Source organism: Mauremys reevesii, linkage group 8 (assembly GCF_016161935.1).
Source record: "Mauremys reevesii isolate NIE-2019 linkage group 8, ASM1616193v1, whole genome shotgun sequence".
Classification (NCBI taxonomy): domain Eukaryota; kingdom Metazoa; phylum Chordata; order Testudines; family Geoemydidae; genus Mauremys; species Mauremys reevesii.
Genome location: NC_052630.1, coordinates 5,006,026 through 5,026,425, shown reverse-complemented (window position 1 = coordinate 5,026,425; position 20,400 = coordinate 5,006,026). Strand labels below are relative to the sequence as shown.

Here is a 20,400-nt window from a genome sequence, read left to right as displayed (position 1 = left end):
TTTTCCATTGACTGACTGCTTGACTCAGGGCCAGGGCTCTAGGTATTTTGCCGCCCCAAGCACGGTAGGCAGGCTGCCTTTGGCGGCTTGCCTGCAGGAGGTCCCGGGTCTCGCAGATTCGGTGGCAGCCTGCGGGAGGTCCACTGAAGTCGCGGGACCAGCGGACCCTCCGCAGGCATGCCACCGAAGGCAGCCTGCCTGCCGCCCTCGCAGCGACCAGCAGAGCGCCCTCAGTGGCTTGCCGGCCCATGCACGTGCTTGGCGTGCTGGTGCCTGGAGCCGCCCCTGCTCAGGGCAGCTTTGCACTGGGCAAGTGGCCTGCGACAGCCCCAGTGTACTAGAGGATCAGGCCTACAGTACTTAAGTCTGAGTCGCACTAAATTTGGCATGGTCTGAATCAGGCAAGATATGGGTGGTTTGAGGTATACAATAGTTTGAAAGTAACATTTGGTGTTTATCTGGCATTCACAGAACAATAGGTTCCCTATGGGTACCCCTATATTACTATAGGTGATGGTAACCAACTATGTCTCACCTCCTGAATCCACCTGATATTTCTAGGCTCAGATACTCTGCTCTCCTTGCTTGTGAGATATGGTGGATGAACGTGTTTTGCCCCATTTCATACTTGCAGATGCTGATCTCACAGCACTTTAATACCACTTAGGAAGGCTTTGCTCTTCTTCTACCTTTTACTGTGACTGTTCTCACACAAACTGTCTCATTTAAAGCATAACCGGGAAGGGAATTATGGGGCAGGCGGTAACCAGCTAAACCATGCTCTCTTTATTTGTTAGCATAAACTATGTTCTAAATGAAACATTTTTGACATTACAGATCATCAAGCTTGAAAAAAATGGGATCGGATACCACTACATTCTAGCAAATTTGGTGAGTTGAAAACTGTTTTTCTTATTGCCTCTTTCGTGGGTTTTCTGCTTGGTATTTTCTTGTTGTTAGTGAATATTGTGCCTGTGAAAAGATCCAGCTTTAATGGTCATAGACACCGAAGACCTTTATTTCTCCATCGTCTGGGTACCAAAAATACGAGCGTCCCTCCCACGGCGTGTCAGCCCTGATGTGGTGAGACTATTTCCAGGGGTGAGAAGATTGTTTTGTCTCCAGACTCATTCATTCTTTGGCCTCTCTGCCAAGCTGCCACAAGGATGTTAATTAATGCCAATTCTGTGGTAGTATTTTTGGTGTCCTGGGTAGCTGGTTTCTGGATTCAGATCTCCCAACTTGTTTCATCTAGTCCTGGTAGTGGCTGTCGGCTGAGGGAAATGACTTTCATTCTCTACCAACCTGATCTGCATTTGAATTTGTGTCCCAGAAATGAAGCATTCTGGATCCCATTAGCAATCCCAGGAGCCTTCTGATCCCCTATTGTTAATGGCAACATGCTGAGATCCCTTTATTCTTCCAATAACCTATAGCTGTGAAACTGTTTGTGTACTTGCTCTCAAAACCGTCCTATGGAAGGCCTGTCCGGTGTTCAAAAAGAGGACCCGGGGCTGGTTTCTACCCTCTTGGGGTGGAGAACAGAGACGGGGGATACAGTGGATGGTGGCAAAGTTACAGCAGCTGTGCTGTGAGTTGCCTGCTCCCTGAGAGTTTGCCAAAGCCCTTCTTTGCACACATTCTATAATCGGGGCTCTGTGGATGTGAGAGACGGTGACGTAGCGGGAGGGGAGCTGCCACTGTCCCCATGTCCACAGGGAAACTAGAGTAGTGCCACACCAGAACTAGTGTTGTTAGAAGAGAATTAACTCTGCTTTGCTGCTTATACCCCCGAGAGCAGGGAGGATGACCCTGCAGGAAAAGACCATCCCTGAAAGGAGCCTTTGGATCTATGAGGTTGTCCTGTGCTTTCCCAAGTCCCCTGACACCTCCAAATTGCAGGCCACATCCCATCCCCTCTGAAGGGAGCAGGGGGTTCCTGGGTCAGCCAGGCAAGCTTGTGCAGTGTTTATAGAGTTTTTGCTCTCCTGCATCTCCTTCTGTGAAAAGGTACCATCAGGCCTTTGATAATTAAACTTTAAACTACCAATTAAATGCCTTTTTTCAGTCCCTGAATAACACTATAATTTACAAGACAAAAATGGACACATAATTACCCCATTCTGGCCCGGTACTGACCCTGCACTCAGTGGAGACAATATAATTAGAGTTAAAATGCTAATGTTCCACTGGAGGAAGGATGCAAGTTTTAGAGAGGCAACTAACTGCAGCTTTTATTCAGTATTTGATTTTTTATTATTATGTTAAATTGGTTAGGTCCCAATCCTGCATACACTTACTAAAGAGCTTACCTGGAATAACGTTATTCAGGCTGCTTATGGACTTAAAGTGTGTGTGTGGCCAAATGGGGATGGTGAATAAAACAACACCTAGCTCTTACCATCAGTAGATATCCAAGGGCTTTACAAGTGAGGTCAGTAGCACTATACCCATTTTACAGGTGGGGAAACTGAGGCACTGAGCTGCGACATGACTTATCCAAGACCATCCAATAGTCCAGTGGCAGAACAGGGAATAGAACCATGTTGGCACTTCCCTTCCTCACAGGGGTGAGGCTAAATACATTAAAGATGGAGGCACTCAAGTGCAGGAATGAGGGTTGTGGTAAGGTAGGGATTCTTGCCAGCTGTCAAATGACTCACAGCCAGACCCACAGTCTCTCTAAGGCACTTTTAGCGTCTAACTTCACAAATAAACAAACCAGGTCCTCAGCTCACCCTTCACATCTCAGGCTTTCCCCAGAACTCTGGCAATCTTGCTCCTGCATCTCCCTGGCTCACCCTCCCTCAGACAGTGCCATCTCACATCCAGTCCTGTTCCCTTCCAGCTCTCTTCTCACTAAGACACCCTGGGACCCCTTTACAACCCAGGTGTAGCCCTGTCCCTTTAATTGGCCCAGCTGGGAGCAGCTGCTCTGGCACAGGGCACTGGACCTGCTGCAGTTACAAAGACCAAGACCTGTCACAGGGAGCATATAAGTACCTAAGACAGAAAAAACTTCCAGCTCCCTCTCACTGTTGAGCTATGTCTCTGTCACACACTCTCTAGGCAGAAGGCAGAATCTTCTGCTATAGGTAGTTTGTTTTCTTAATCTGTGCACAAGGGCAGAGGGATTGGAGCTGGCTATGAGCAGGCTTCCTACTCAGCCAGCATGGACCATAAATAATGTATGCTGAAAAAAAGGCTTCATTTTCCAGCCGGTCTGCAGATTGAGTAAGCTTTTCGGGAGCATGTCCGCCGTGGCTGTACGTGTCGTGCATAGTGTGCGCTCCTGGATCCTAGCGCATGGCTCCTGATGCTGAAAGGTGATAACAAACAGCTTTGCTATACAGCTACGTTCTTCTAGGGTAATGGTCCCCCACCTGTGGGGCATTAGACAAGTGATGAACAGGAAAAAAGAGCTCACTTCGATGAATCAATAGTCGTTTGCCCTGCTCTAGCTGTCAGTAAAGCTGCACCAAAAATACTGAGTTTAATTTTACAAGCATTGGCGCAGGAAAATTGGTATTTTCATTGCAAAATTAGCTTCCCCCCGCCCCCAAAATGGCTGCTTTCCGCTTGAGAAAATTGCCTCTTTGTGTTCATAATTAAAATGAAACTGTTCTGCATCTGAGCAAACCCGCGAAAACGTGATCCTCACCTGGTTTAAATCAGTATAGCTCCACGAGCTATGCTGGCTGGCTTACAGCACTGAGGAGCTGCTCCGATGTTGAGTCAGGTTTGCCTGTACAAAGTATTTTTGTGTTTTCTTCTTTTTAGAGCTCAAGAAGGCTTGGCCAGTAGAGGAACTGTTTGTTTTTGTGGGCCTTATTTTTTAAGTTCTGTTTTTTGTCTTTAAAAGCATCAGCCTATCAAGTCAGAGAGAGGAGCACAACCAATAGTATCAGAGAAGTAAGCTTAGAAACCCCTGGGATTCATTTCTTTTGACATTGTTAACATTTTGCGTAACCTTGGATTCATGTTTCTCCATCTCTTATGCAAGGGATTTAACTTGGCCACTGTCAGTAGTGGCAGATCATCAGGTCTCTGTCAGGCAGAGGAGAATCTTTGTCTAAAAATAAGTGACACTTGTGTGGCCTGTCTAAAAGGTAAAACATTAAGGACAACTGCCACCTAAAGTGTTCTTTCTTTTGTGAGCATCAGCCTAGATTATTTTGGCAGAAAATGCCCTGGCTTGGAAATGGTTGGGTGAGTGTGTGGGACAGAGTATCCCAGGGTGGCAGTGAAGGCGAAAATCAATTCAGTTTCTCTAGTTTAGCAGAGGTAAGAATTTTTCCCATGTTGTTGCATCAGCACCTATCAGTGTGACACTAGAGAACACAGTTTTCAATGTACAGGCTGAGATCCGCTCTCCAGAAGGCTGTATGATACTCAGTATTTCCCATATGGCCATATGTGTGGCTGTGGTAGTGTGATGATGTCCATGTGATAAGGTTCAGGCGCTCAGCCCCTGTGGTGATAACTGTGGTATAAGAACCTATTTAGAATATGCTAAACTGCATTTATCACATACCTTTGACTGCCCCACTAATCCGTCTCACATGGAGCAAAAATTCTAACATTCTAAACCTCTGAGCAGCTTCAGCAAGATTCCTTTTTAATTTAACCCTTCCTTCTCCCCAAATCGTTACTGGTCGGAGATGCATGATCCCCTCTATTCAAACCACACCAGTAACTGGTTTAAAGTCCAATGTCCTGGCAGATTTCCAGTGGGGGTATTTACAGCACTGGCTTCTGGTCCTGATAAAGTTTCCAAGGCTACATGCTTTGTGAACACTATGTTATTATGTTGGAAAGAGGTATTTGGGGTATCTTTAAGTTTCTAAAATTGTCAGTTAGATGTTTCCTCTCTCTGAGAGGTCTGTACAGCTGAACTTATGAGTCAGCTTTGCTATACAGAAGAAAGAGACAATATATTTATCAATGAGGTGCCTAAAGACTGGACATTCTAAGATAGCTTTTATGTTATGTTAGGAATCATTAAAAAGGGGATAGAGAATAAGACTGAGAATATATTATTGCCCTTATATAAATCCATGGTACGCCCACATCTCAAATACTGTGTACAGATGTGGTCTCCTCACCTCAAAAAAGATATTCTAGCACTAGAAAAGGTTCAGAAAAGAGCAACTAAAATGATTAGGGGTTTAGAGAGGGTCCCATATAAGGAAAGATTAAAGAGGCTGGGACTCTTCAGTTTGGAAAAGAGGAGACTAAGGGGGGACATGATAGAGGTATATAAAATCATGAGTGATGTTGAGAAAGTGGATAAGGAAAAGTTATTTACTTATTCCCATAATACAAGAACTAGGGGTCACCAAATGAAATTAATAGGCAGCAGGTTTCAAACAAATAAAAGGAAGTTCTTCTTCACGCAGTGCACAGGCAACTTGTGGAACTCCTTACCTGAGGAGGTTGTGAAGGCTAGGACTATAACAATGTTTAAAAGGGGACTGGATAAATTCATGGTGGCTAAGTCCATAAATGGCTATTAGCCAGGATGGGTAAGGAATGGTGTCCCTAGCCTCTGTTCGTCAGAGAATGGAGATGGATGGCAGGAGAGAGATCACTTGATCATTGCCTGTTAGGTTCACTCCCTCAGGGGCACCTGGCATTGGCCACTGTCGGTAGACAGATACTGGGCTAGATGGACCTTTGGTCTGACCTGGTACGGCCTTTCTTATGTTCTTATTATGTTCTTATTGGGTATATACCACGTAAAACATGGTGCTGGGGTGTACTATGGAGGTTTTATCCATGCTCATTTAAGATACTCTGCATAATTCCCTTGTGAGGAGCAAGCTTACCATGGTTTAATAGGAGAAACACATGCCAATAAAAGCTTTATGGCCCACGTCACCATCATGTGTGATTCAAATTGTCATTAATATGACTGCACATATTAATTGTTTTTAATGTGTTCGTTTTTGCGGTGTGGTTCCCCTCAGTTTTGTTGTGCTTTGAGGGTGGAATAGATCCAGAGATTATGGATTATTCTGGTCAGAACTGTAACAAAATCTACATTCTTTGCAGTGAGAAGAGTAAAGGACTCATTTGACATCTCTGGTCAGCAATTTTCTTTTGCATTCAGACTCCAGTTTCTTCCAGAAACAAAATTCCCCTCTTCCTCTGTTCCTAGACCCTGGCCTCCTTGCAGCCAGCACAGCTCAGGATGGGATTGGTGAAAATATGTGTGGCAGGCTAGTCTGCTTTTACAATGTAGAGCCCCCTAAAGGTTGCTCTATGTTATGCCACCATTCAGGGATCACTGAGGTGTAGGAACTCCTCAGCCATGCCTCCGTCTCTCTTCGGTGTAGGAAGCTGGCAGGGAGGTGGCATAGGAGCCATTACAGTTCCTGCATGCTGCTCAAAGATTCCCTTTTTGAGGCAATCCTCAGGGGGCTAGATCCCAACCATGGTAACGCCTGCTTTGCAGCAGATTGAGGACACTGGAGGATCAGTGTTTCTATGTGATGGTGCCTCTGCCTCTTTCCCTCACTTTCTTTCAGTCCATCTCTTTCTCCCTCTGTCTCTCCTTTTATGTTACAGTGAGGACAGGTATAGTTTGCTCTCGTAATCAGAGCTGACACATTAATGATTGTGTGGCAGAGAAGAAGGCAGCTTCTGTTGGAAGTCATTTTGGAAAGGGACTTGGGCAGATGGCCTCCTTCAGAAATAGCCCCTTCATTAATACACAGTGACGGGAATGGGGAGAGTCCCAAAGATAACAGGAGACACCAGGCATATCTCGTTTTGAAACACCTTGCATCTTGTTGCCTTCAGAGTGAATCCCCAGCACCTTGCGATGACAGGTGCTACTTTAAATTCAGCCGGACCTGTCTGATTTACCATAATTTGGAAACAATCGTTTTGCTTTGTAAAGTTTCACATAAGCAAAAAGCACGCTAAAGCACTCAACTGCATCTCAGGAGATCTGGGTTCAGCCTCTGGCTCTGTAGGGTCTTGGGAAAGTCACTTAGAGTCTGTCTGCACCACATGCGAAGCCTGAGCGTTGACTTAGGTTTGAGCCTGAACCTCCTTCCTCCCCCCCCCCCCCCCAAATCAGTCTACTTGCGTCAGCAAGCTCTCGGGACGCGGCTCCTAGGCTTCTGCTACGGAGGGTGGGTCAGAGCCCAAGTCTTGCTGTGACTCGGATCCAATCCTGTCATTTGGCAGTGTGAATGAAGGTCAAATGTCAGACCCAAGTCAGAAATTCCACATAGTGCAGCATGGACACATTAACATGGCTCTGAAACCCAGATCTAGCAAGGGTCAACCCAGATGCACAAGTTAGTGTGAAAGCAGCAAAGAGTCCTGTGGCACCTTATAGACTAACAGACGTTTTGGAGCATGAGCTTTCGTGGGTGAATACCCACTTCGTCGGATGCATGCGTGTGGACGCTCAAGCACAGATCTGGAAACACTGAGTCCACAATACAGGGGTAACTGGGTGAAATTAAATGACCCATACTATACAAGAGGTCAGAATAGATGATCTAGTGATCCTTTCTGGCCTAAAATTCTCTGAAACTGTCCACACACAGAGACCTACCCTAGAAATTATGTTGGGAAGGAAGTTAAATAAATTTTAAAGACAATGTTTTCTTTTCTTTTCTTTTCTTTTCTTTTCTTTTCCCCCAAGCTTTCAATCTTACTCCCGATTCTGCAGAGGATTCCTGCTCTGCAGGGTGAATTCCATTAACTCACATTTAGTTTCTGTTTTGTTTTTGCATTGCTTTTTTATTTTATTTATATAAATATATATAAACAATACTCCCTTTAGGCAGAAGGGGAGGAAACATAAAGGGGACAGGACACTATTCTCAGGCACCGCCATCTAGCCAGTTTCCAAAGCCATTTCATGCCCTGCCCACTTTCTGCCTGTTTTTGGAGACGCTTCTAAGATCCCAGTAGTGTCTTCCTGCTGGTGCCTTGCTCCAACCTTGGACTTTTCTTCATGCTTTTATGGTCTTCCTGAAGAGAAGCTGGTGATACCCAGCTACGAGCTGCTTTCAGGCAAGGGTTTCCTTTGATGGATTTTTTTTGACCCTGAGCACATCCCAGAAGCCAAATGACAGTGTAATTTGGCTACAGCCATGGATAGCCAGCTGGTGATCTACTAAGACACGTTTTCTGAACCCGGGGACAGTCAGACAGTATTCCGCTGCATTCCCTATTCATTTGTCACAGCCCTGGGTTTCTGAAACCCCTACGTTGGAGACAACAAAGGGGATTGAAATATACTAACTTACCATTCTGAGGAATTCGTGTCTCATAAAATAACATTTTTTACCTAGACCACTACGCTTAGGAGCAAAATAAAACAACTTTTTTAAAGCATCTGTACAGAATATGTACCTCTAAATCCAAATGAGCCAGCAGATGGATACTAAATTTGTTGACACAAAGCTGGAAGAGAAGGGGTCTTTAAAGCAACTCTCCTTAGTCAGACATAGCCTCTCATCTCTTGTTCTTGCAATCAGCCTGTTCCTTTAATTATTTCCATTTAAGGGCCTGATCCAAAGCCCATTGAAGCTGATGAGAGTCTTTACGTTGGCTCTGCAGCAGGCTGTCAGAGAGCACCATTTTTTATCGCCTATGTTCCAGGTTTTGGTGAGCGGAGAGGGGGCTGTATTTTGGCTGCATATGTCACAGCAGCATGAGAAGTGTCAAGAGATGGGGGAGGAGAATCCCGGATGCTGAGGTGCCTGCGAAGAATACAGGCGACTGGCACAGTCTGGAGGGGAGGGGAATATTGGCGAACGAGCTGAACAGCAGCCCCTACTCCTCCATTTTGGGGGTGCAGCATGTTCTGTCCCTAACACCGCCCTGCCCTACCCAGCCACGCTCCTTGCAGAATGGCTAGTGGTGTGGGTGATGCTTTTACTCATGTGCACCCAGGAAGCACCAGCACTGTAGTTCTGCCTGTTGGCTCCATGTTAGCCCCAAGAGAGCATGGGGGAGCCAGAATCTGGTCCATCATATATTGGGTCTTAAAGGGAATATTGTCAAAGTTAGAAGGCCTCAGATTTGACCTGTTTCCCCCTCTCCCCCCACCCCCTTATAGCTGCCTGCAAAGTCCGTCTGGTTCTTTATTTGATTTTATTTCATAAAGAATGATTCAATGGTTTTCTTTAAAAAATCAAATCAACATTGGCAGTGCAGCCCTTGTGAGTAACTCTACAATTGTGTGTGTATTTGTATGGGCGCACACACATATACTTGTGTGAGGGACGTAGGGGAAAAAACCAATAAAGAAATAGGCTTCAGTTGAAATCTTTCAAAGAGTAAAAAAAATGTAGGTAACTTTTTTTTAATAAAAATTACAAAAATCTTATAACCTGACAGTGTTTTAACAGATCTGTTCCTGTGACAGGGTTAATATGAATATTTACCTCTTGCTCTACTGAAAGATTATTGTTCCATCAGGTCTCCTTCTTTTAAAGACCATAATTTGAAAGTGAATTATCCATCCATTGATGTTTGATTGAGTGCATAAAAGTTAGAGCTGGCTGAATAATTTGTTGCAACCACTACTCCCTGCAAAATTTGGCACATTTATTGAATCATTATTTGGGAATAATTTTTTCCATTATTTAACCTCCTCTAATGAAAATGTGCTCTTGTTACTGTGCCTGTTAATGTTTCTGCATTGAAATGCATGTCGTCATCCAACTCAGGCATTCTCTGTTGGCTATGCAGAAAAGGAAATTCATTCAGTTTAACTCAAGGAGAAACTTTGGTTTGAATTCAGGATTTTGGAGAGAAGGAAGGATGGCTACATTTGTTGCCACATTAATGGATACAGAAGTTTCCTGAAATCCAAGAACTATCCACCCAGAGACAGGACATCCCATTATTTCTAAATAAACCATTTTCTCCAGGCCTGTGTCCTTTCCAGTGACCCTCTCCTTTTATTTCTCTCCTCCGTTAGGGATTCATGGACATTGACCTGGTAAAATTTAAGGAGAGTGGAGCAAATGTGACCGGCTTCCAGCTGGTGAATTACACGGACACCGTTCCAGCAAGGATCATGCAACAGTGGAAGAACAGTGATGCCAGGGAACATCCTCGAGTTGACTGGAAGAAGCCAAAGGCAAGTGGTATTGAAAGCTATTTGTTTTAGGTAGCGTCCGTGGAACTCACTTGCTAGCATTCTCACCTCTCAATTGGAAGCTCAAGAGTTTAGTTCCCAGTCCAGAACTTCGGCTTTGCGTAGACTTGGAAAAAAGTTTGCATTTAAAAACATGTTAATTCAAACGTGCCAGCTAACATGTTTGTGAACACAACCTTTTTTCCAGCATCTCAATCTCCTACCCGGATCTGTCACTGTAATACTAGGAAGTAACAGCTATTCTCTTAGAAATGTTCTCTTCAGTGAGATGTGTATAGCTGAGGTCTCTTTTGCCCAGTTCTTCTGCCGGTTAAAGGTGGAAGTTAAGGATCCCTTGGCACTTTTATAAAAAAAAGCCTGGCTAATTTCTTTAAACCTTGGCTTGCTTATTATATCTCATGTGTAAACAAAATCCATTCAGATGTTGTCACAGATGCAGAATATTTCAAATCAGTATATGCAATATAGGACATAAATATTTTATTTCTAACAGAACTCCGAAGTGGCTGAACAATTTTTTCTAAAATTTAAACACACACACACACACACACACACACACACACACACACACACACACACACACACACACACACACACACTTTGACTCTTTGGGGCAAAAACCCAGCAGGGGGAATTTCAACCCTAAAGAAATTTCTCTGAAAAAGTTACAAACAATTGAAGTAGGTTATTATGAGAAAGTGAACACCAGCCTTAATTCTTAATAGTCACAGTCTAGTTTATGGTTTTTCCCTGGCCGCCATAGTTTCTGTTTTAATCAACATATTATTTTTTAAAAAGCGGGGGCAGGGAGAGGAGGAAGGCTTGGCATCTGTATATGACTACCATGAGTGGTTTGTTAATTTATTTTCATGCACCTGAAATTTCATGCCTCACACAAAGTAGCCCTTAACAATTTATTTGAAGGCCAGTATGACCTAAGTGGAAAGACTTGGGTAATGGGTCTGTTAAGACTAAGCACTCTTCAGGCATTATGACTAAGGTACTTTTCTCTGGAAAGGAGAGATGGTCATTCTAAAGGCAATTGAGGTAGGAGAACAGGAGGCTAAGACTGCAAGTCCTTTTAGCTCTGCAGCAGGAAATTATGTTCTTGTCTAGAGTCTTCTTGGAAACAAGGAGTCAACAAGACATTGGAGATTACAGGAAGCCAGATGCTATTGTACGGAAAATTATTAAATGGAAGGTTGAAAATAGAATAAATCGTCTTGCAACAATAATGTGAGGCTTTGGATGAGAACTTCTGGTAACTCTATTTTATTTTTGGGAGAAGAACCGACAGATAACTGTAAGATCAACTCCCCCTAACAGACAACATGCCTCTCCATGTTCCTTTTCTAGTACACCTCTGCTCTTACTTACGATGGAGTTCGGGTGATGGCGGAGGCTTTCCAGAGCCTGCGAAGGCAGCGGATTGACATCTCCCGTCGTGGGAATGCTGGAGACTGCCTTGCAAATCCAGCCGTTCCCTGGGGCCAAGGAATTGACATTCAGAGAGCTCTGCAGCAGGTCAGAAACCAATCTGGGCAGCCCTTTGCAGAAAGAAGCAATGCTTTGCTTTTTGGATGCTCCTTGAGCGAGACCCTATGGAGGACAGTTCTGAGGGGCTAATGCGTACCAAGAGAAATGCTACAACAGCCAAGAAGTAGGATATACTGCTCTTTGCAGCTTGCAGGCAGAGCTGTTAGAGATGCAATGGCTTTTGGCAAAGCATGTTTCTGGTTCAATTACTCCTTTGAATTTAATAGTGCATTTTGGGCTTGAACAACCAGAATCCTTGAAGCAAAATTTGATCAAAACAATCAGAATTTTGCCTCCTTTTGATTAAAAAAAAACCCCATATGAAACACATACATCTCACATGGTGGCAATAGGCATTTTATAAAAACACAGCCAAAGATAGACAGATGTCACTATATGACACGCTGTTTGGGATGGAAGCTTTGAGTTTGCTTGATCCTTTTTATTAAGATTTAGGTTCTCAGCAGAATGACACTGGTTCTTAGACAATTATGCTGTGACGATTATACTGCATACACTAAGGCAATGTCCATAAATTACATAATACATTAGGGGTTATTTTACATGTTTGTTTCAGTGTAACAGTATTACAAGGGGTGGGTGGGTCTTGAAAATCACTGAAAAGTGTGTAACATAATTTATGGACAGCCCCTACCGCGCAACATTTCACACAGGGGGTTAAGTTTAATTGTTTCTTTACTTCTTCAAGACACTTCAACAGGAGTATGTCCCTGAGCAACCTCTGCTACTGTTTAGGGAAGGGAATGTCTCACTGATGGCAACAGCAAGAATGAAAAATTATTGTATATGCTGCAGCATTCACATCAAGACTAAATCCAGTAAATCAAAAGAATTGGCCTTAACGTGGGTTGAATTTTTTTTTTCAGTGACGGATGGCTTTTTTTGCCAAAATGATTGTTTTTTCAGTTTTTCAGCAAAGAACAAGAAACTAAAAATGTTTTGATAAAATTAATGGTTTTCGGGAAAAATAATTGGATTTCGGTTTGGATTTTGGTGTAAAAAAAATTATGGGTTTTAGCTTTCACTTTTTTTTCCCCCTCAAAAAAATGGCCTGAAAACCACATTTTTGGTTTTCAGTTTTTCTTTACAAAAAAAAAGGAAAGAAAAAAAAGAAAATTCCTGCAGGAAACTAAAAAAATTAAAAATAACTCCCGCAAAAATAACTGGTATTCTTTTGACCAGCTCTAGTTACTACATATCTGGACATTTGGCTGCTAACCAAGAGCTAGATTCGAGTTCTCATTTTTCAGTCTCTGAGCCAGGAGGGACTTGGATCCTAATGTCTCATTTCACAGGGTCTGGGCATTTAAACCCTCCAGTTGGCTTCAGTTACATGTGGGTACTTGGCACTTCTAAAGATCAGGAATCGAGAGTTTACTTTAATGATTCCTGAGGCTTGGATGTTCTCACTGCTAGGTGGAGTGGAAAAACATGTCTGTAGTCCCTTCACAGAGACCCCTTCTAACTAATTAAAGGACAGACTGTTTGTGTTTTGAAGGGAATTTGGATCAAAAAGGAAATATGGGAGTAGGGGTTGATTGAAAAGCCAGAGGGTATTCTCAGGGCTCCCACAGAGATGATAAAGACAACTCTTCCCACCCTATCATACGGGGAAATGAGAGCATTACCATTTCATTTATAAACATAAAAGGAATTGGTGTAGTAGATGACTACTCAGCATGGAAAAATGAAAAGTACGATTGCATCATTTAGCCTGCATTTTGAAGCCATCGAGGTCCTGTTTCAAAATGTCCCAGAGAGAATAAATATCAAAAGGGGTCATCCACAGCTCAGGCCCAGAGACTGCAAGGGGGGAAAAATGCTACTCTGAATTTCTAATGCTGCTGTCTTTTAAGCTACTTCAGTCTCCCTCCCCTCCCCACAAGAGATAAATATGTTGTGCCTTGTGGGAAGAAAAACCTTTGTTTCTCCAAATACCACTGGGCACATCCATTTCTCTGAAAAAGTTTTAGAAAACGTTGGTAGATGTTTGTGCCAAGTCCCATGGCAATGGTTAGAAAACAGGCATAGCACAGGAGCAGGTTGTTTCCTTCACAATTACAATATTTACTGCTTTTTGTGTGTGTGCATCTTCTCAAAGCACCATTATAAAGGTGGTAAGTGCTATCACCATTTTACAGACAGGAACACTGAGGCACAGAGGGGGGGAGTGACTTGCCCAGGGCTAGTGATAAAGCTGAGGACAGAACCCAAACTCTTCTGACTCGCAATCCAGTGGTCTATTGTTCTGTGTTCCCGACACAAAACTCTACTGACATTCCCTAATTCTGAGGTTCATGGCCCCTGCCATTCCAGTCACTGGGCCCTGCATCTTAATCCTCCTGATCTGAAAAGCCCCTGCTATCCCAGTCTTGAGACCCACACAATATTTTATCATTTTCCTGTATGTTTTCATTCAAGAGCTTAGTGATTGTCATAGTTGTTCTTGGAGCATTTAGTGCACTGGATGAGGTACACCACGCGGTGTGATTGGCCTGGGTAGGATCCACGGATTTTGAAAGGTGTGTTGTGGAGGGTGTTGATCATTGCAGCAGTGGAGATACCTCAGTAGGTTTTGCATCTGTAGCTCTGGCAGGGTCTGGTGCTACTTTAAGTTGGTGTGTCCTGGTCTGTGGGGAGCTTGCTTCTGATGATGAGCTTGGAGGAAGGCCAGGAGTGAGGGTTCATTACTCTGACAGACTGTAAAAATCACGGACTGAACAGAGACACTGGATTTATGGCTTATTACAACAATCTGTAATCCACTAACTCCCTCTTTTGGTCCTATGACTGCAGAAGTGTTAACAGTCCACTCTACCTTGAATGGTCCCTTAGATTAGAATATGTGCTAATTACTTATGCCAAAGAATCTGTTCCACCTTGCATTTAGCTGTGATGCTCGGAGTACCTTTCCCAGACCTGAAGAAGAGCTCTGTGTGGCTCGAAAGCTTGTCTTTCTCACCAACTTGATCCAGTGAAAGATATTACCTCATCCACCTTGTCTCTCTAGCAAGTTCAGAGTTTTCCCTTAGTGTTGGGTCCCAAGTAAGTAAGTGAAAACAGCAGAGTAATAGACACACATTGTTCACATTGACAGAACAAGGAGTAATGGTCTCAAGTTGCAGAGGGGGAGGTTTAGGTTGGACATTAGGAAAAACTTTTTCACTAGTAGGGTGGTGAAGAACTGGAATGGGTTACCTAGGGAGGTCGTGGAATCTCTTCCTTAGAGGTTTTTAAGGTCAGGCTTGACAAATCCCTGGCTGGGTTGATTTAGTTGGGTTTGGTCCTGCTTCGAGCAGGGGGTTGGACTAGATACCTCCTGAGGTCTCTTCCAACCCTGATATTCTATGATTCTATGAATGAAACTACAGTTGCAACTGCATTGTCTCCAGACCTGGCAGGGAATACTCTGCTGATTCCCATCTGCTGTGACTGCCGGTAGTCAACCGCAGAATGAGAAGCTGATCAAGTTGCTCTCCTCATTTATATTTATTCTTTTAAGGTGCGCTTTGAAGGGTTAACCGGCAATGTTCAGTTTAACGAGAAAGGACGTCGGACCAACTACACCCTCCACGTGATCGAAGTGAAACACGATGGGATCAGGAAGGTAAAGCAGAGGAGGGTTTCTGTTCCTGTTTAACTGCTGTGGGCAAGGTGTCTGGCACAGGATGGTCTTGTCTCTTGGAGGCCATTTCTCCTCATGAGTCTTAAGAGGGTGAATTCATGAGTAGAGTAGCTATGAGTGGTAACTCCATCGCTCAGTGTGAGTGAAGAAAAATACGAGAAACCGTGTTGTATTACTTACATACAAAATACGGAGGAGATTTTTAACAATGCTCAGCATTTGGCCTAACACCACTCCCATTGAAGTCAGTGCGAGTTTTACACCACTAACATCCTTGGGAGCCGAGTTAGGTCAGTGCAGAATGTTTTTGGAAATCCCACACAATTGCCAGAATTTTCAGTCGGGTTCACAATCAGGGCCAGATTTTCAGAAGGGTTCAGCTTCCATTTAAGCACCAAAATAAGTAGCCAGATTTTCAAAAGAGCCCGGCACATGGTGTGTTCACTCAGTGCGGAATACTTTTGAAAAACAGGCTCCGTGTGTTTATCTTCCTCTTCCATATAGAAAACTTTCAAACAGAGAGAGAATTTTTTTCCTTCTGTCCTTTGGAATTTAAACTGCTTGAGAAGACAGGTTTGGAGAATGAAGAATGCTGGAACTATTCAGGGAACAGAATCAGGGCTTTGGACTGTGCTCCGGCTCCGCTCCAGCTCCAGGCAAAAACCTGCAGCTCCACTGCTCTGGAGCTGCTCCGCGCTCCAGCTACAGGCTACACTCCAAAGCCCTGAACAGAATCAATATTATTAAACCTTAAATAATGTGAGATTTATGTCACCAACTGAAAAACAATACATGTGTGTTTAATTAGGGGGGAAATAGCATATGGTTTATAGATTCCCAAGCCAGAAGGGACAACTACGATCATCTAATTTGATCTCATCATCTAGTTCTGACAGCTGCACATACATTTCATTTCAACAGAAGCAATATCGCACAATATTATATTGACCCTCCTGGTTTCAGATGTGAAGTCGGAGCCCATCAAAAAAGGGCCCGTAGAACTGCACTTCCTGACATGTTTTATTCATTTTGGGAAGTATTTCCTACTGTTTTGTTTTGTTTTTTTATTCTGGTAACAATCGGTTCACTCCGGCCCCCTGGAGGCCTGCATGAGGAAAACCCTCTTCACTAGTCAGAGATTTTTTTTCCCTTCACTGTGGCCATATGAATTGAATTAGTAGATATGAATTTTGTGTCCTTCCTGAGCCATGGTTGGGACTCCTAGGCACCACCACAATACAAATAAATAAATAACCAGTATATGAGCGTAAGATACAGAGGTCTTGATCCTGCCCCATATAAGTGACTGAGAGTTTTGCTGTTACCTTCCATGTGAGGTCAAGATAGGTCCCGGAGACGTACTAGATACGGTTTTATACTGTATATTCACTGCAAAAAATCAAGCCCTCACTTGCAAGTCCCGTGCCCTTCACTTCCAACACATGAGCTGTAAATGGGATCAATCAGGTGAGAAATGCCAAGTAAATATGTGTTTTCTCCCTTTGTGCTGCCCTAGAGCAGTGTGTGGAAGCTCTTTCCTCACACACTTTCCATTTTTCTGTGCAGTAAAGAGAGAAGAAGCCTCTCTAGGTTCTATCTCTTGCATTGCCGTGAGCTCTAATCTGCCCTCCACGGGTTTTTGGTCTTGCCCTGCATTAATACTCTTTCCCGCATCGTGTGGTAAGAAATCCCTTTCACATCAGCAGAGCTTATGCAACTTCATCCAAACATGATACGATGGAAAACCTCTTAAAAAATCAAGCCTTCAAATAAGATCAGCTCAAGAATGATCTTCCTATTGATACTCTCCAGCTCTCTGCTTTGCCTGTGAGCAGTGATAGCGTGGACTGTATCCCTGATTATTAATAAACACAGAGTAACACCAAGAATTCTGCCCCTTACAGCTTTTTAGGTACATGTGCAACTCTAAACTTTTTGCAGCGGGGCAGGTCCTTTCTTCTCTTTCTAACAAGTCTCCTGCTTTTTTTCCCCATCTTGTCTTAGTTCTGCAAGGCATCCTAGAATTTAATTTTACACTTGTGCAAGAGCTGAGGTGTGACACAAGACTTGTATCAGCCTAGAGAGACCATCATACATTAAGAGTGGTCACCATTAAAAATTTATTTACCAGCAGTCAGCATACAGTGATGTCAGATTCTTTTGTTATTTATTCCTCTAAGTATTGGGGGAAATTGTGGTACTTCCATTATTATCGTGTGGTTATTGCTTACCCCTGTACATTATGCACAGTATGTGTCATAATTTTTCTGGGGTTTTCAAGGCCAGGACAGGGAAAGAGGTGAGGAGTGTGGGAGCAGTAGAGGTCTGGTTGTGATGAACACCCTGAGACAGCTAAAGCTGGCAGGGCAATCATATTGGTATATTGTTCTCCTCTTGGCTTGTCCTAGAAACAGGCTTGGAGGACAGCAGAGTTTCATGTTCTTTCTGTCGTTAACAGATTGGTTATTGGAACGAAGATGATAAGTTTCTTCCCACAGCCACAGATTCCCAAGGTGACAATGAATCCGTGACTCTACAGAATCGGACTTACATAGTTACAACTATTCTAGTAAGTTCTCTGGCATGTCTAATCCACAGGTCTCCCTCACTCCTTTCTCTTCCGCTCACACTCCTTGTTGTGCTGTGTACCCTTTCCCTGTAATACATGTTGCGTATAATCACAGCTTCCAGTGGTGGCCCATAAAAACTTGTTGTTGCCTTATAATCAAACAAGTACTTAAGATGTCTCCCCTCTTAACACAGAACTACAAGGAAGTATGGCAGGCAGTGAGCAGGGACATCAACATAGGGAAAGTAGGTACATTGTAGCAATGGTTTATATTGTGCACCCACAGAGCAGGTGCTGTAATTTTAGGAAGGAGACACTGTATTCCTCATACATAACAAAGAGGTTGAATCCCTGCTTTAAGAGCAAAACTCAGCTCAGCCAGTATTATGGAGCAGCAATAGGCGCCTCCATAATGTTTGACATGATGCACCAATGTACATGCCTATCTCACAGAGACTGGCTGATGAAGGCTCACTCAGTTGTTTGTGAAATGATAAGGGATCCTCAGGTAGAAGGTATGATTTCCCTTTTGGAATCTCTGCCAAAGATTCTTGAAGAATTCCTATCAGTTTTCCTTGTTGGTTAGGTCCACCCCAGCTAGGGTTGCTACCAAATTCTGCACAATAGAAACCTCAAACAGGCAACTTACTAGCCCAAATTTTTGTGGAACAGGCTGTGCCGAACCACTTTGTAAATGATTCCATCATTAGTGTTTTGAAAGAGCATTGGGAATCGTATCTAGCATCCCTTCCTGAGAGCAGAACACAAGTTGAACATCTCTGGGGGCAAAAGGGGAAGCATGGTTCACTAATTTGTCCACTCTCTGCCAGGAAGATCCATATGTGATGCTCAAGAAGAATGCCAACCAGTTTGAAGGCAATGAGAGGTATGAAGGCTACTGCGTGGAGCTTGCTGCCGAGATCGCTAAGCATGTTGGCTACCAATACAGGTTGGAGATAGTGAGCGATGGGAAGTACGGAGCCCGGGACCCTGACAATAAAGCATGGAATGGCATGGTGGGAGAGCTGGTTTATGGAGTAAGTTTCCAACCTTCATAATTACAGGAATTGATTCTGAGTGGACCTCAAAAAGTGTAGCTACCAGGCCCAAAGGCAAACTGATGGATTAGGCACACTGTCAAATTCTTCAAGATTTGGTTGGGAAAGATTTCTGATACTTCCGGCTTCCAGGTGAGCCGGGAACAGCTTCACTTAGGACAAAAATAGGACAGGGAGGAGTTTTGACTCTCACTCATCTCAGGTATTTCCTGCCCTCAGCAGCCAAAGTCCTTTCAAGAAATAGATAGATAATGGGCCTTATTACAGCACCTCAGTAAGGCATCCAAATTTTGAGTTTGTGCATCAGCACCTTTGTGTACCCCCTAGTGCACCTAAGCACTGAACTATGCACCCAAATGCAGGAGATGGTGGTCCTATTAAGGTACCAATGGTACCCTTTCCATCTCTCTCTCTTTATTGAGTTCCCTTTCATGTTTTGAATGTTTCCATCTTTATGTGTTGCTTGGATTTTTAATGCTACCCCAGCTACATCTCTATTATTTCTTGTTCATTTTGATGGAACAATATGACCCTTTCATCGTGTCACCATTGCCTTGTTGCTGTTAGATGTCTATTAGTGCAGTCAGTTTCCATGGAATTAGAGTATCATTCTTAAGGTCGAGCCCACAGCAACCAGTGTGACCTTTCCCATCCTACAAGATACATTTTAATGAACTAGCATCTGGAGCATAATATAATCAACTTTTTCCAGGAGGTAAACGTACAATTATGCAGAGAGTTTCTCCCACTGCAGAGTAGCCATTTAAAGGAGTCCTCAGAGGTAAATAACCCAGCCATCCTACCCCAAAACCAACACCCAGGGCACACCCATTTTGTCAACTTTTTTCTGATAGAGCTGTGAAGGAGTAGCACAGGGGTAGGCAACCTATGGCACAGGTGCCAAAGGCGGCACATGAGCTGATTTTCAGTGACACTCACACTGCCTGGGTCCTGGCCACCAGTCCGGGAGGCTCTGCATTTTAATTTAATTTTAAATGAAGCTTCTTAAACATTTTAAAAGCCTTATTTACTTTACATACAACAATAGTTTAATTATATATTATAGACTTATAGAAAGAGACCTTCTAAAAATGTTAAAATGTATGACTGGCACGTGAAACCTTAAATTAGAGTAAATAAATGAAGATTCGGCACACCACATCTGAAAGATTGCCGACCCCTGGAGTAGCACCTAGAAATGGTTGGGTTTGAAATCTCAGCCTGTTGCTTAGTCAGACTCTTAACACCAAAATGGGCTCTCTTAGAATCTCCTTCTTGCTGTTAGTATTTCTATCCTTATCATGCATCATATCACTTATATTTATGTCTGGTTGCTGGATGGCTTGATCACTACTCACTACAGCTGGTTGGGAGTTTTCCATTGGAATGATTTTCTGACACAGAAAATGCAGTTTCTGCAAAAGTAACATTTTCCATGGGACAGTCTCAATTTCGC

At 43.5% G+C, this 20,400-nt stretch overlaps 1 protein-coding gene across 7 annotated transcripts in view; it reads left to right on the top strand.

Annotated features, from left to right (window-relative positions):
* Positions 1 to 20,400, top strand: part of GRIA1 (glutamate ionotropic receptor AMPA type subunit 1) — a 159,940-nt gene that overhangs the window by 89,365 nt on the left and 50,175 nt on the right. For all 7 annotated transcript variants that reach the window (XR_005583659.1, XM_039484516.1, XM_039484517.1 and 4 more), the window contains 6 exons: positions 838 to 891; positions 9,956 to 10,117; positions 11,492 to 11,659; positions 15,195 to 15,299; positions 17,776 to 17,886; positions 18,717 to 18,923. Coding sequence is in view for 6 of the 7 variants with exons in the window: in XM_039484516.1 (XP_039340450.1) it covers positions 838 to 891; positions 9,956 to 10,117; positions 11,492 to 11,659; positions 15,195 to 15,299; positions 17,776 to 17,886; positions 18,717 to 18,923 (807 nt within the window). In the remaining variant the exon portion in view is untranslated. The remainder of the gene's footprint in view (positions 1 to 837; positions 892 to 9,955; positions 10,118 to 11,491; positions 11,660 to 15,194; positions 15,300 to 17,775; positions 17,887 to 18,716; positions 18,924 to 20,400) is intronic.